Source organism: Oryctolagus cuniculus, chromosome 5 (assembly GCF_051225735.1).
Source record: "Oryctolagus cuniculus isolate XC-2025 breed Fujian yellow rabbit chromosome 5, ASM5122573v1, whole genome shotgun sequence".
Lineage (NCBI taxonomy): Eukaryota > Metazoa > Chordata > Mammalia > Lagomorpha > Leporidae > Oryctolagus > Oryctolagus cuniculus.
In genome coordinates, this window is record NC_142871.1 from 32714571 (window position 1) to 32731529 (window position 16959).

At 43.1% G+C, this 16959-nt stretch overlaps 1 protein-coding gene across 5 annotated transcripts in view; it reads right to left on the bottom strand.

The window, feature by feature from the left end:
• The window catches only part of PDE7B (phosphodiesterase 7B), a 380291-nt gene that overhangs the window by 151618 nt on the left and 211714 nt on the right, over positions 1 to 16959 (bottom strand). Inside the window, exon 1 of one of the 5 annotated variants that reach the window (XM_008263554.5) lies at positions 3752 to 4825. The exons of the other annotated variants lie outside the window; for them this stretch is intronic. Coding sequence (XP_008261776.1) covers positions 3752 to 3989 — 238 coding nt within the window. The 5' untranslated portion in view covers positions 3990 to 4825. Of the gene's footprint in view, positions 1 to 3751; positions 4826 to 16959 lie in introns of those variants that run through there. 5 annotated transcript variants of the gene reach the window in all.

Here is a 16959-nt window from a genome sequence, read left to right on the forward strand (position 1 = left end):
CAGAGTTTGTAGTTATTTGGTGGAGTTCCAGCATCAGATGATTTATTCAACTAAGGACAACCCTGCTAGGGGATGCCCAGTCATAAGCCAGTTGCTGGTTAGAATCATAATTAGAATAAAAATTGTAACCACAGTTTTTGGGAACCCACCTGCTTATTTCTCACCCCTCTTCCTTCTCTCCACTACCTGCTTTGCTGCTCATTCTCAGCCCCTGTCCCTGGCTGGATAATAAGACTCAAGCCCACAAAATAAGTGGCACAGTCCTTTGCCTTATTCTGCTGGTACTGTTGTTTTTTTTCTTGTGTGACTGAGGTTGATATTATATTAGGAATTCTCAGGTCTGTTCCATCTACATAAAATCAATAAAGTCATATCTTGGCTTAAATATAAACTGAAGCTACCCACCATATGCCCGGATCCTGTGAACTCTGTGGACCAGAGCTGGGCAGTTGAGATCCTGGTCTGGTTCTGGCACAGCTTCACTATGTGACCTTGAACCAATTGTTTACTCCTTTTGAACTGTTCACCTCATTTCTAAAATACAGGGGTTAACTAGATAATTAGACCTTTTTTCCCACCTTCCTTTCCAAAAAAGGAAGAAGATATACTAATACAATTAGTAATAGCCTACAATTCTATTCAGCTGAATAGATAGTGTGACCCCCCAAGTCTGCTAGTGATTTCCAGAGCCTCTCTCTCAGGTGAACCATGCCTAGGCCAATGCCCAACTTGGGGAGCACTCCTAGATTCATGACCCCCAACATGTAAAAGTGACAAGACTTTCTCCCTCCTGCCACCTCCCATTCCTGCCCCCAGTGTCTTGCTTTGAAAAGCCACTCAACAAATGTCTCCCTTCCACGCTGATCTGAGGATGGGGGAGATGGGGGGAGATGCTGACACTTCACCTTCTCCTTAGCATCTCTGCTCTTTGCCTTCCATCACTCACACAGTTCAATGTACTTCATCTTAAAATTGCTCACATTTATACACTTTTGTTTTATTTGCCCATAAATTCTTTTACTCCCTCCCTTTATCACCTAAGCAAAATCTCAGGCCATTTTTTTTCTATTTCACTTGTGAGAAACAAAGTTCCAGTGTTGTCTAAGAAGCAGGAGGAAAAACACCGACGTCCTTCACGGAAGAAAAGAAAAGCTAGACCTTTTAAGGTTCAGTTAAATGTATTAAGAACTTGTGACACCTATCTCGAAAATTCTCCAAAGTGACAACTTGCTCTTTAGAATTTTTGTAATTTTAGTTTAAACCTATTCAACTGTTATCACAAGTAGTCAAAAAATATACAGAATGTTGTAATATTTAATTTTTCTCGTTATAGCATGGCAAATATATGATGTGATGCATACAGTTCCTATAGGAGAAGGTAGCAAAGAGGAGATAATAAGCAACTGTTGGGAGTGGGGGGAAGGAGTAAGCAGAGATTAGGAAAGTTAGTCCAAAGGAAAGGACACTTGAACTGGAGTTTGTGGTTTGAACAGAACATTGTCAGTTGGCTGAGCCAAAGAAAGGCATTCCAAGAAGAAGGCAAGGCTTGGAGGCAGGGTATCTTTTGATGTACCATCACTTGCTGGATAATACTGTCAAAGTGTACATTGTTGGAGGGTGCTGGGGCAAGGGTGAGATCGAGAGAGAGAGAGAGAAATGGCCGTGTATCTTGGTAGATACTTTGAGGAACTTGCAACCATAAACCCCTTTCTGCTAAAAACCATCACCTTAAACCATCAGTTTCTAACTCTGGAAAAACACTAAACTTTTTGAAATACTCTTCAAATTTTACTGAAGTCCCCACTGTTAGGCTGCTTGGGTGAATGTGACACAGGTGAAGAGCACTTGACAAGCATTAGGCACGAGATGAATGAGGATGAAGCAGGAGGCCATTTGGACAGGGAAGCAAAAATCCTTGGGGTTCTGTCAAACAGACTGTGCTGAGTCTATGGGCGATGTGGTTTTATGCCCAATTCCAGAGCAGGTGAGCCCTCCGCTTCCTAAGAATGGGAAGGCATGGGAAGGAGATGAGGCGGCAGATGGGCATCCTCTGGCGGGGACTGGGGGTGTCGGAGTAGAGCTGAGTGGGCTGCAGCTCCTTGGGAACCCAAGGGGCTCTGAGACATTGCTCACGGAGGCATATTAAGACCCAACTGGCTCTTCTTCATAACCTCCACAAAGCTGTCCACTTTAAGGTATATAAAGTTGCAGGAGTTCTGTTTCCAGGGTTTTTTTTTTTTTTTTTCCCCCCCAGGAATCAGACACCTGCTGATATGTACTATGATAACAACATACGTCTGTCCTCACAGACATGCTACCTGTTGAGTGAGGTAGTTTTAGCAGAGGATACCATTTGGAAGACAAATCTTCATCATGTAGTTGACCGAAACAAACTACGCGGAGTGACAGTTGCAGTGTCACAGTCACATTTTCTGCCCAGGTGGCTTTTTCCATTTCTTGTGCCCTCCTCACAGAAATATGGGATGGCTTTAGCATTACCTCATTCCTCCTGACCAAGACCCATTTTCCTGGGCTTCCATCTCCCAGGTGCCGCACAAACCTCAGCTGATTGGTTCCCTTCTCTTCCCTAAGTCCTCCAATACTCATTGTTTACTAGCGCACAAGACCACTGTTTTTCTTCCTTTCCATTCCTTTCTTTGCTCAGACCATTACTTTTTTAGTAACCTTCCTTATAGCTTATGAGGCAACTTAAAGCTCTGGTCATAAGTTATTGAAAATGAAACTAAGTGAGTTCTTATTTCCTAATCCCCTTCTATGACGGAGAGGTAATGTCTGATATCTCTTTTCCATCTCTTCATCTCTCACCGCCAATTGCATATCAGGATCCCACTGCACGGGGCCAGCCAAGACCTCAAATGTATAAACACGCACTCATATGATTTCTTCCAAAGTGAACCCACTAATTTCCAATATTTGCTAACCTATTCACCCAAAGAGAGAGAGAGAGAGTACCCTGCAGTCACTTATGGCATTCCCAGTTCATGCAGCCCCTTGGGAGCCTTCCCTGGGATACCAGGCGTCTGGGATGCTGCACCCACTGTTAGAAACGCAGTCATCCCAAACACAGCGCGTTCTTTGGACAAAGTCCCTCTGGATCGTCATCTCCACAGTGGTGAGTGAGGTGATTTTCCCTCCTGTCAATGGAGGTGTCTGTATTATTGTCACTCGTCAAAGGGGGAAACTGAGGCAAGGAAGTTCACCAACTTCCCCAGGACAGAACTCAAAAAGTGTGCAGGCCAAACTCAGTCCTGGGACCATTACACATGTGGTAGCTCCGTAGCTAAAAACTAGGAAACACATTTGACTTTTTAAAAAAAAATTCAAAAAGTAAGCTGAAGAGAATATTCTCTTGGAGACATCTCCAACTTGTTGACAACAAATGTGAGAGGTGAGAGGCACAAGGAAACGCGTCCAATTCCGTCCCTTCCTCTAGAGGACTGAAACTCAGGAACTGGACTCCTTTAAGCCCCCAGGGTGAGCCTGGGGGAAAGCTGAGCCCAGAACCCCGATTTTTGGATCTCCAGTCGAATGCTCCTCCTACCATACCGCTCTGAATTTTAACATGCATTGCTGTAACAGAGCAGACACTGGCAAGCCACAGCCTTCCGACCCTGCTGCACACTTTGCCTTCATGCCTTGCCCCAGTTTCGGGGCTTTTCGTTGCCCAAGGAAAAGGCTGAGCGTCCTCAGCCGTGGCCCTGTCACCTTTCACACCCCACCATCAGTTTACCTGGAAGGCTGTGCAGAGCATCTTCGTGTTCCAGAATGCCTCTCTGTTTGGTCGCCTGCAGCTCACTTTTGGATTTCCAAACCAGCTTTACCATCCTGATCATCTCTGGCAAGTCCCAGGGCAGCGGCCCCTGCTGGCACCCCGGCCGGCTGCCCAGGGAAGAGGGCAGCGCACCTTCTGGGGCCGGCCACCTCCTGCCCAGCTCTGCCGAGTGGAAATAGCGTTCGAGCACAGGCATTCTGCCCCGAGCCCCAGAAGAGGAGGTCGGGCGGCTGCTGCTGCTGCTGCTGCTGCTGCTGCTGCTGTTGCGGCCGCCGCCGCCGCCGCCGCCGCCGCCGCTGCCGCCGCCGCTGCTGCTACCGGAGTGGAAATTCTTCCCAGGCAGGGGAAGGCGAGCCCCCGGGAAACCCTCTCCAGCTCTGGACAGACAAGCCTCCTCCAGCCTGGCCCAGCTTTCCTGTCCCCGCAGTCCCTCCACAAACACTGCCGGCGACGGCGATGCACTTCGCGGCTCGCCTCGTACTGCTGGGAAACTGTTACTGTACTCCTTCCTTACAGATAGGATGCGTTTTTTCCCTTCTCTCTCAGGCACTTAATTAATCCCAGGCTGCAGCTGGAACGACAGCAAGGGAAAAAAAAAAAAAAAAAGCCATCGAGGTTTCAGCCTTTGCTTTTCCTCTTGCTGCCTTCTCATTTATTTGTTTTCGATTCTCTCTGGGTGCTCTGCGAAGTTTGTCCCATGGCTTGGCTCTGACGGGCCTCAGGCAAAGCAGTAGGGCTCCCCCCTTGGCCAGACCCTCAGAGGGGTCCCCCGGAGGAGTCCCTCCTGTGGTGCAGGAAGCCTGGAAGTTTCCCAGGCTCCTGTCCTGTCCCAGAGCCCCAAGGAGCCCCTGGAAAACGGTGGTGGTGGTGGTGGTGGGGGAGCTGAGCACCCGCAGAGGGCCAGTTTGCAGCCGCCTGTCTCTGGAAGGCCTGGTGGGGCCACCTGGCCCATCCACCACGGCTCGAGCTGGGAGGGGTTGATCCTTAGGGCCCTGTCGGTCTCCCGCCTTTCCTTCTCCACACCCCTCCCCCGTTGCTGTCACTTGGTTCTCAGCAAACCTAAGTGGGTTTTGGCCTATTAGTCAAATCCCTTTGTAACCTCAGCTGCCCTTCAGTTGGAAGGGAAATAACACTGAATCACATTGCAAAGCTAACTCCCAAAGAAGTGAATGAGGGAAGCCTCCTAATCCCCATGCACGTGTGCAGGGGGCCTGGGGAGCCCGCAAGCAGGGTCCCCATGGTCACCGCCCCCCTTCAAAGGAAGCTCCTCATTTTAAAGGATGTTCATGGGGGGGGGGCACAAATGGCAGTGAAAAAGGCAAGGAAAAGAGTGTAGAAGACTCACTTTCTGGAGACAGTGAGTGCAGTGGACTTTATTTTGGGGCCTCTCGGCTACCGTGTTCCCGACCTGAGAGTGGCTGAACTGACAGCCTCGGGTTGTGCCTCTTGCTTCTCAAGGCTCAGAGATGGAGGTGCCAACCCTGGAAGCAACACAACAGGGGCCGCCCCCCGCGGCTCCTGTGAAAGACCCTGGGCGTACATGAAGGTGGGATGGTATTGTGCTTGGCGCTTCTGCCAGCAATAGGGTTTGCAGGAACAATCTGAACATGACCCATCACGTGGGTAGCCCCTCTTTTCTTGGCAGACACTGGAACAACCCTGTCTTTCCTCCTCTTCACTTCTCCGCGCCGCGAAGTGCTTTATTTTGCTTGGCTTTTTCTTTCGCTGATGTACAATCTGTCGCTCCTGCTCTGCATTCCTTGCGGGGCTGGTTTATCACACAATCATTGGATGTTTCTTTAGGGGAGAGGGGAGGAGACTTGGGGGAGAGGAGAAGGACCGTTTTATGTTCTTTGCTCTTGTCTGGTTTTTTATAAGTTGAAACCAGCAGAGCTACTGTAATGTTGCCGTTGTTATTATTGGTTCTCTTAAGCCCATGCTTAATAAATTTGGTTTTCCACACTGAATTAAGTGACTTTTTTTTTTCCCACCAAGAAACCCCACTCTCTTTCTTAATAGGTGAAGGTCAACACTCTCTGAGGGCATAAAACAATAAAAGACAGGGAGGACACACTGAATTTAATTATTAAAATATTGATCAAAAAGTTCTTCCAAAACAACCCCAGTTATGGAATCATCAGTGATCCACTTTGCCATAAAGATGTGCCTTTGTGCTTCTCTCTTTGTTACAAGATGAAAGGATTCACGCAAGAGTGTGAGCTTTGATCACTTTGGACAGCTCTTCCAGTCCCTCTCTTACCCTTCCATCAGACTGGGGGCACAAAGCCGCTCTCGAATGGAGATGATTTTATTGAATAAACACATGTAGGCTGTCGTACTCTATTACCGTATTTCCTGAATAATGTCTTAAACTCACTCCTCAGTCACAAACTTCCTTCACATAACAACTGAAGAGTTTCCTAAGTATTTGACTATTTTTATTTTTGTTCAGTTATTTTGCACTAGTACTTAGCATCAGGATATCCTGACCCTTGGAACAAAGGGGTTAAGAACAAAGAAAAACAAATATATGATATAATATATCACATACACTAATGCATTAAGAACAGCACTTTCACATTTCTTTACAACTGACATCTAAAAAAATCCATCTCTACTGTATGCTCTATATTATTTTACATATTTCTTTATAAAAATATCTGAGAGCAGTTACAGAACGTTGGACTGCTGAACATGAATACTTCCTATGGGAGATGAGTTAGGGTCAAGCAAACACCATCTTGCATTTTCATTCTCACGGAAGAACCTACTTCCTTTGAAGGTTTGAAAATTGAAAATATTTGCACAATTAAAAAAATTTTTTTCCCCAATATGGGATTATCTTCACCCCAGAAGTGCAAAAATACCACAAGAAAGGTCGTTCTCGTGGTATTTCTGGCTCACATAGAAACAGGAAGTACAGGAAATCTTGCGAGAAAGCTTGGCTCAGGAGATTTTTGGCTGAACTGCAAGCTCAAGAGAGATTGGGACAAGCTGATGAGATGCTAGCACTTGTTGCACTAAAACCTCTTTACCACATTGATTCTTGGAAGAGTGGTTTTGTTACATTTTGTGCTAGCATCTCATAAGCTGTGATCTCTTTTGTCTTTCAGATGGTCCCTTTAGAAAAGCATGTCTGTATACCCATGGTTTCTTACCTGAGTGAGCATCAGTTGCCTTGGGATAGCACCTGTAGCTAGAAGTTTGGATCCCTGGGGATGGGGTAGAGGGTGGGATGCTCTGTGCTCAGAGGAGTCTTGGAGCTAAGCCTCATCTTTCTGATTTACAAGAATTCTCACAAATGCTAGTATCTGGAATTAACATGCTATAGGCAGGAAGTTTTAAGGTAGACTTTTCAAAATAACTGAGTTCTGGGGCCGGTGCTGTGACGCAGCTGATTAACACTCTGGCCTGGAAGGCCGGCACCCCATATGGATGCTGGTTCGAGGCCCAGCTGCTCCACGTCCAAGCCAGCTCTCTGCTATGGTCTGGGAAAGCAGTGGAAGATGGCCCAAGTCCTTGCACCCACGTTGGAGACCCGGAAGAAGCTCCTGGCTCCTGGCTTCGGATAGGCGCAGCTCCAGCCGTTGCTGCCAAGTGGGGAGTGAACCAGTGGATGGAAGACCTCTTTCTCTCTCTCTCTCTCTGCCTCTCTTCACTCTCTGTGTAACTCTGACTTTCAAATAAATAAATAAATCTTTAAAAAACAAAACAAATTAAAAAACCACAAAATAACCAAGTTCTTTGTTCAGGCATTTTTAGTTAACCCAGGATTCCATAGAGTAGTTCTCCTCTTGTGTGAAAGAAATGTAATGAGAACGATCAAAGTCAAAACAGCTTATTCCAACTAGATACTTGATTCTACCCAAAAGACTGCTGTGTGGTTGCAGCTATAAACAAACAAATAAACAAATTGATAGCCTCAGTACTGAAGTATATGATCAAGAAACAAGTATCAAAGACATAGTTGCTTTAGAACATGGATTACTGTAAAGAATTTTAGTGTTCTGAGGGCAGTATACAAATCTTGTACACTGTAGGTATACTAGTCACTAGAGAGATATACCTTTGTTAGAATAAAATATTAATAATATCAACAATGTTAAATATTTCTAATGAATATGGAAATTATACCTTTTGTTTTTTTTATAAAATGGAAACTTAGAAATCTATATTCACTGTCATTTTGAGTCTCTCAAGATTCTCACAAAAGGTCATCTTACTGAAAGTCTTCTCACTCAGATGTTTTGCATGTGTACTTTGTACCCTTAGTGCCCCTCATCTCCATTCTATCATGTAGAAAGAAAATTCAAGCTATTGAGCGTTTGTTTACTTTGCCCTGGACTTTTCGCTTTCCTCTCCATCAGCTCAATTCCAATATGGATGTGTAAATAGACACACACAGCCCACCCTGCCTTCACAAATGCAATGCAAAATGAAGTTCACAAGGAGCAGAAGGAAAAACAGGTCTTTCAACTTTGTTTAATGTAGTCTAAGGAGGAGAAGCTCAAACAATTTACAGTGTCCTTCAGGAGAAATAGAAATGTAATAACTTTGGCCTTAGCTAATCTCAAGGAACAACGCCAGCAAGAATGGAAAAGGACTTGTGCTATAGAGCGACCATACAAGGCAGCACACACTTGGACTGTCACATGAGAAAGGAGGAAAGTGGGTGCCATGAGACAAGGAAAGACGAGGGAGGGGAAGGAGACTAGGCTGAGCTGACAGATTCACAGTCTGATTCACAGCAGACGTCTAAACTATAATCAATCGTTCTTTTATGCTCCCTGCAAATATGTATTAGCTGTGAGAACAGCAGCAGTCTTCTGGAGCGTCCTGGGCTAGCCTGTGGGTGCTTTTCAAGGTACTTCTGGCCTGCCTGGCCTTCCCTATCTAATTCTGTTTTTCAGTGTGAATGACCTCTTCTTCCATTATTTGTTTATTTATATTTTTTACATAGCAGGCTTTCCACTATCATTGAGCTTCCTCCTGGCTGTTAGATAACTTATGCTAAGTTTGCTGTCTCTGAGAATTTTGTGACAAGAGTCCAGTAACACAGGGTTGAGAACAAAATGGTAAGAAGGCTTTGGTTTTTGCACTTCCCTCCTCTGCGGATGAACATGACCTGTGGCCAGCTCTTCTCCATTACTGAGCCTCTGATGGTTCCATGTATCCTGGAGTTCCTGGCATCCTCTGTCTACAACCTTTTTAGGATTTCAGAACTTATTTTTGATTGGGATAAAGCATAAGTGATGGCAGAGGACACTTTTCATAATTTCATTTTCAAGTGTGCCAACTTCTTAGAAAATAGCTTCAGGTGGGCATTGTGGTACAGGGGGTTAAGTTGCTGTTTGGGATGCCCACATCAAATGTTGCAGCGCCTGCCATCTAGTCTTGCCTCTTCGTATGCTCTAGCTTCCTGTTAATGAACACCCTAATGGGGAGCAGATGACGACTCAAGTGTTTTGGCCCTTGTCACGTATGTAACAGACCTGAATGGAGTTCTTGGCTCCTCACTTTGGCCTGGTCTAACACCAGCTGTTTTGGGCATTTGGGGAATGAATCAGTTGGTAGGAGATCTTTGCATGTATATAGTTCTCTCTCTGTCATTCTGCCTTTTGAAATCAATAAATCAAACTTAAAAAAATAAAAAAAAATAGCTATAGCAATGACATCTCCTAGACTACGTATATCAGGGTTCCAAAAACTGGGTCTCAACCTGTACTCATTACTAAGCTTTACCTCAAAGTTAGTGTCTTGTTTACTTATTTATTAAAAAGAAAATTTATCTGTATATATATATGCACATATATATTTAATTTATTTGAAAGGCAGAGAAACAGAGACAGATAGTGATCTACCACCTGCTTGCTCACAATTCTCAAATGTCTATAATGGCGGGGGCGGGGCCAGGTCTAAATGAGAATTCTAGAACTTAAGCGGGTTTTCTCTGTGAGTGGCAAGGACCCAGGAACTTGTGACATCACCTGCTGCCTCCCATGAGGACAAAGTTGGAAATGGGACCAGCCACTCCAATATGGGATGTGGATATCCCAAGCAAAATTTTAACTACTGTGTCAAATGCCCACCCTCTAGTGTCTTATTTTAAATGGGTTATGATAGCAATCAGCATCTTATCCACCACACTGATATCTTCTAAATATTAAATAAAACTAAAATGTGACTCTTGAAGTGCTATAAAAATTTTATATTTTTTTTAAGCATTAAGAAATCATAATTGACCACTGAGCTAAAATCTTTGGCTATACTTTTCTGGGATCTATTAGAAAGCTAAGAAGTCAGGCTGGCACTGTGGCATAGTGGGTTAAGCTGCTGCCTAAGAGCCAGCATCCCATATTGGCACTGGTTCATATCAGTTCATGTCCCAGTTGTTCCACTTCTGATCCAGCTCCCTGCTAATATGCCTGGGAAAAGCAGCAGAAGATGGTCAAGGCTCTGGCCCCTGCATCCCTGTGGGAGACCTGGAAGAAGCTCCTGGCTACTGGCATCAAGTTGGCCCAGCCCTGGCCACTGTGTCCATCTGAGGAGTGAATCAGAGCATGGAAGATCTCTATCTCCTTCTCTGTCTCTCCTAATCTCTATGCAACTCTAACTTTCAAAATAAATAAATAAATCTTCAAAAAGGAAAGAAAAAAGAAAAAGAAAGCTGAGAAATCAAACCTCCCACCCAGCATAGGTCTCAATTGGGAAATTCGTGTCCTCCAGAAGAATGCAGGAGTTGAGGAAACCCAAGACAGAGAATCAAATGGAGAGTGCTGTGAAGTGGACGCTGGGAGAGACAGGAAGGGATGCAAAGGTAGAAAGTTGAGGAAGGTAGGCAAAATCATTGATGTGTGAATGAGAGCCCTGTGGCTCCCCCGCCACCACCCCAGCCCATGTCCATACATTCCAAGATCCCTAGTGGATTCCTGAAACCAGATAATTCCAAACGCTATATACACTATTTGCTTCCTACACATGCATACCGATGATGAAGTTTAGTTTAGAAATTAGGCATGGTAGTAGATTAAAAGCAATAACTAGTAATAAAATAGAACAGTTACATACTGTACTATGAGTTATATGAATGTGGTCTCTCTTTCTCGCTCTCTCTTTCTCAGAATATCTATTTGCTGCACTCATCTTTCTTGTGATGATGTCAGGTGAGAAACGCCTAAGCGATACGGTGAAGGAGGTGAATGATGGAGGCATTGTAGCATAGCATTAGGCTGCTTTTTAACCTCCTGAAGCTATGGGATTTCTCCTTTAATATTTTGGGACATTGGGACCATTGGTAATTGAAACTGTGGACAGTGAAACGTGGAAGGAGGCGGGGCTACTGTAGATAAAGGATAGTGTGTGTGTTCATAGAAGTGGCTCAGCTGGGAAAGCACTCTTTGGAAGTGCATTTTAGAGGTGTAACAGCTGGTGCATCATGCCAGGGTCATCTTTACTGTGGGTTATTTAGTGCTCTGGTTAATACCATCTACCTTCTTTTGATGAGGAATTTCGTTTCAGTCCACACTGACTAATGGGAGTGTTTGATGTGCACAAGTTGTGCAGCTTTGTGTCATTTGCTCTGGTAGTGCGCATGTGTCTTCAGGCTGCCCAACGCCCTCGTTTGCCCAGACAAACTTAGGAGAGACACATATTTTTTGCCTGAAGTCTTTATTCTTCAGTTTCATAGCTTGTGCCTTGTGGATCTCCATTTCATATGCGTGTAGTGTGCAAAATCGAACACAGTGTTTAAACAAGTGGCCTAAACAGAGTCCGAACTGCGTCTCTAGTGATTGTTGTGACGATTTTAACAAGTGAGATGCACGGCTTTGGCAAGCTTTCACCAGTTAGGCCAGGCTGAGGAGGCCTCGAGGCAGGAGATTATCTCAGCAGCCTCAAAAAAACTGCTAGAAAGTGCCTGCATGAGGGATTTTCCTCTTACTATGATGAAAAGAAACTAGACGACTAGAATGATTATAGATATAAACAACAGAGCAAAGGGTAAGGAATTAAGTCTAACAAGACCTGCTTTTGCCCTTGACATTCATTTATGCTTACGTTTATGGAGCTCAAAGTCAGTCTGAAAGAAGGAAATTTCAACTGTTCTATGTGCATGGAGTATAATCCATAGCCTTTTCCACTTACGCTTTCCTGTTCCCTCTCTCTTGTTCACTTATTACCTCCTGGTGATTATGAATTACATAAAATATCTACACCAAACCTACACTCATAGGCTATTCAGGAGCAAAACTTTTCAAATGCTAACGTTCATACGGGTAACCTGAAGATCCACTGCAATGCAGATTCTGATTCAGGCAGGTCTGGATGGGGACCTGAGACTGTATTTTTAACAAGTTCCTTGGGAATGAGGAGGCTGCTGGTCTAAGACCTGGCTCTGGAGTAACAAAGCTAGAGGACCATCAGCTGCCAGCTCTCTTCTGCCTGTTTCATATTAGTAATTTATGAAAGAAAATGCAGCAACGCTCTCAATCTTTGCAGATTCACCTATTAGGGCTTCTGAAAAAACAATCAGGATAGCTCTGAAAAAACAATCAGGATAGCTCAAATCAAGGACTCGCAATGCAATAATTCAATCAGACCCGCTCTGTAAGAACAGGGGTTGTGTCCAGGGACATTCGCAGCATTGACCACTGCTTGGCTTTTCAATTTTGTTTCATTCATTTTTTTTCCCTAATGAGTTGACTTTAAAGATAAGGTTGAATGTTAAGTATTAGGCACTGTAATGAATATACATGATGGAGGCTTAAACAACTTCATAATAAAATACTATTTGAAAGTCAATTGTCAAACAAAATTTAGTTAGATTAATTTTGCCACTCTTCTCACGTTTTGTTTTTTATTTTATTTGGAGAGGGAGAGGGAGTGACACACACACACACACATACAGAAAGGGGGGGGGGAGAAGGAGGGGGAGAGAGAGAGAGAGAGAGGGAAAAGGAGAGAGAGAGAGAAAGGGGCGGGGGAGATACCCATTGCAGCCAGTGCTGGGCCAGACTAAAGCTGGGAAGCCAGGAGCCAGGATCTCAATCTGGGTCTCCCATGTGGGTGGCTTAGACTCAGCTTATGAGACAGCACCTGCTGCCTCCCAGGGTGCACCTGAGTAAAACCTAGAATCCGGAGCAGATCCGGAACTCAAATCCCCGGCAGTGGAATATGGGCTGCAAGCAACCAAAGCAGATTCTTTACTGCTGCACCAAATGCCTGCCCCGTGAGTCTTTGATCTCCAACACTGAGAATACTCTCACCAAGACCTGTTCCCTCATTTGATTTATTAAAGATTTTTGCAAAGAGTTTTTGGATGAAATCTGGTAATCTTTCCTATTGTAATATTCCAGGCATGAATGAATGGTGACCAGATGATTCCACAAAGAAATAAAGATGGAAAAAAAGAAACTAGGCATTCATTCCTGTTGCTGTAGCCAGTGGCCAATGGTCCTGCTGACTCAGAGAAATGCACCACAATGTCACGGCCTCAGTGAGACAGACATACACATACACACCACAAAAGATAAATAAAACAAACTCTACAACAGGCTTTACTTTTTCAACAGGTATCTCCTGGAATTCATGCAGTCCCAGATGTAGTACTTGTGGGAAAGTGATGCCAGAAGCCAGAGGCATGTGAAATCAGCTGGAAGACAGGGGTAGCCAACAGTGTGAGGCTAGAACACTACCACATTTATATGATTAAAAATTTGTACAGTTAACTAAACAAGAACGCTTAGAATAAATGAAAGCGTCTGCTGGTAATTGGAAACACAGTTTGCTGTATTTTATTTTCCATTGTCTTTCTTGGTTCTTTCTAAGGCTAAAGGCTTTGCTAGCATTATGAGTGCCTACATTTCCTATAATCTGAGGAAGTAAACAAAATAAGAAAGAGAAAACTGGAAGATACTGTGTTGAAAGTTTACACTTTTCTGTAATGGTAGGAAAAATTGAGGGTGAAAAGTAATGGTGAGGCCATTTATTTTTACTTCTAGTATTTATTATGCTTTGTATAGGATTTATTCAACACACTCTCTGTATAGTATAGTACATGGACTACTACTGAGCCCTTTTTAGTTTGGTATGTAGTATTGATAAATGAATAAGAGCACCATGATCAACGAAGGAAAACCTGTCACTTTAGAATATTTTACAGCACTGATACACATGGAAGATCTTAATTATCAAATGATTCCATAAGTGTTTCCTCTTGGTAATTTTATTTTCCCATCCCACATTTAAATTCTAGCCATAGTTTGCTCCTTCAATTCTGTAAATTACCTAAAATGATTGCATATCTTTCTGTTTATGGCAGGTGGATACCAACTGTTCCCACTCTATTTTCTCATTGGGACCTCTGGGTCAGTATGTGTATACTTTGTTGTCCGTGATCTCCTTCTTGGACCCATTTTCTGGTCTGCTGATAAGAGTTCTTGCATCCTTAGTTTTGGAGACATCTTTGTGCTTGACGTTAATGTTCTGTGGCTCACTTAGGAGCATATGTTTGTGTGCCTTGCTCCTCTCATGCTTCTATGTCTCAGAGTATCAGGTCATCCTCTGGACCACATATAATAAGTCTTAATAATTTCCTTTGAAGTGCAATTGTTGCTTTTTTGTTCCTCCTTTCAAACTTTGAGGAGCCAACTATTAAGTTGTTTTCCAAGTCTCTTATTAACTATTAAAAATTCAGTTAAGTCTTACCCATCTTTAAAAGTTGTTATGGATTGGACATATCTTACAATCATGTGTTTTCAAATAGGTAACATATGAAACGTAATGGCAGCTATTCATATTAATTTGACACAGAGAGGGTTATTACTTAATAGTCCAAATCCCTTTGGTAGGTATCCAATGCTTTCAAAAATAGGCTTCTACTTACCTAGTCCTGTAAACTCACTCAACCATTGTTGAATATAGAAAATTTCTATAGAAATCATGTTGTTGCACAAACATGCCAGATGTATTCTGATATTATATTTGGTAGGCAAAATAACAGCCTCTCAAGATACCAACATCCTTGGCACCTGTGAATATGTTAGGTTACATGGTTTTATGGTTTGGATACCAGTTTGGATGTTGAATGTACCATGTGTTAGAAGTTTGGCCTTCAAAGTCTTACATTAATGAGATTCAGAGGATGGAAATTGGATATAATTATGGTGTTTAGAGGTAAAGTATTTAGGAAGTGATCAGATTGGCTTTGGTCATTAGGATGGAACCTTCATGATGAAATCCTGTTGGTTTTGTAAGAGAGCACATAGACAGAGACATCAACATGCTCACTTTCTGTCCCTTACCACACAATAAAGTGTGCCACTTGGAAACTCTGCCAGCAAGACCTCCGCCATCAGGTGACAAACCAACAGGGCCTGCCAGATTTTGGACAGTGAACCTCCAGAATCATGAACCAAAATAAACTTCCTTCCTTTGTAAGTTGCCTATGTCTGGTATTTCATTATAGTAGCAAAAGTTGACTAATATAGCTAGCAAAAGGGAATTAAGGTAGAAGATGCAATCAATGTTACTAATCAGTTAACTTTAAAACAAGGAGAATATCCTGGATTATCAGGATGGGCCCAGTGTAATCACAAGTCCATCAATGCGACAGAGGCAGGCAGGAGGGTCAGTGTCAGAGTGATGTGACATGAGAAAGACCCCACTGACCATTGCTGGCATTGGAGCTGGAAAGGTGCCTACTGTCAGGGAACATGAAAGATGGAAAAAGGTAAGGAAATGAATTCTCTCCTAGAGCCTCCAGACTCTTCGATTTTGGCCCAAGGGACCCATTTCAGACTTCTGACCTCCAGAACTATAAGATAACAACTTGACGTTGTTTTAAGTCACTAAGTGATTTGCTACAACAGCAACAGGGAACTAATATGTTATTGGTCACATTGGTCTTTTTGGGAAATATTTTCTTATTGTGCTCATCTTAAAGTTGACTCTCCCATTCTAACAAAGCAGCACATCTTAGCTAGTTTATTTGTGACATCACTTTTTGCCTTTGATGTGCTGGTCTTTCAGTTTATACTACAGGTGCCATTGTTTTATACTTTATAACTTAAAATTCTTATGATGTATCATTTATTCATTCATTATTTCATTGACCTGCATTTTAAAAAGTTTTACTTATTTGAAAGGCAGGCAGAGTGACAGAGAAGGAGAGACAGAGATCAGGGGAGGGTTGGGGGGAGAGAAGGAGAGAGAGACAGAGAGAGAGAGAGAGAAAGGAAGAGAGAGATTTCATCTGATTGGGTTAGGTTGAAGTCAGAAACCAGGAACTTCACCTGGATCTATGGGTGGCAAAAACCCCATCACCTGCTGCTTCCCAGAGTATACATTAGAAGGAAGATGGGCAAAAGCAGAGACAGGACTTGATCTCAGGCACTTCAATATGGACATGGGCACCCCAAGCAGCAGCTTAACCTGCTGTACCTCAAAACTTGCACTCATGGAGAGACTGTTTTTTTTTTTTTCCCATGCTAAGTGCTCAGTATACAGAAACATCTTCGCTGCCATTAAGATAATTTATAAATGTAGTAGAAAGACAGACACAACACAGCTATCAAGTACAGTCAGCTGTAGTGCTACAACATAAATGTAGCCAGAATAAGTCTCAACCATTATTTGTTGTAAATAGTGATAAGAACCAACTTCCTTCATTAAGCCTATTTCCATATCTTGACAACTAACAAAATGTCTTTGAACTTTCTGCTTCAAACATTTTAAAAGTGTGAGTTATGTGATATAGAGTTTGTACCTAGCCAGGAAAACATGGGTGGTTCATTATATGTTTGCTGATTATCTTTTATTTGATAGACTTTTTTAAAAGTGTGGCTTTAATGATTTAAAGACTTCAAGAAAATTACTAGTTTTTTCGTAGGAGAGGATACTGGGTTCCTAACAAACTGGTAGGTAGGAAAAATCACTTATTTCATTAGAGGAAGGAAAAAAAGAGGAATCATGACATAAGAGTTTTAAGAAATTTTAGAGAAAAATTAAGTATTTTCTTTAGGTCCTATGTTAATCAGCTCAGGCAGTTATAATAAAATACTATAGACTGGGTGGTTTACACAACAGACAATTATTTTCTCACAGTTGTGGGGCCTGGAAATTTGAGATCAGGACATCATCGAGGCCAGGTGTTGGAGAGGGCCCTCTTC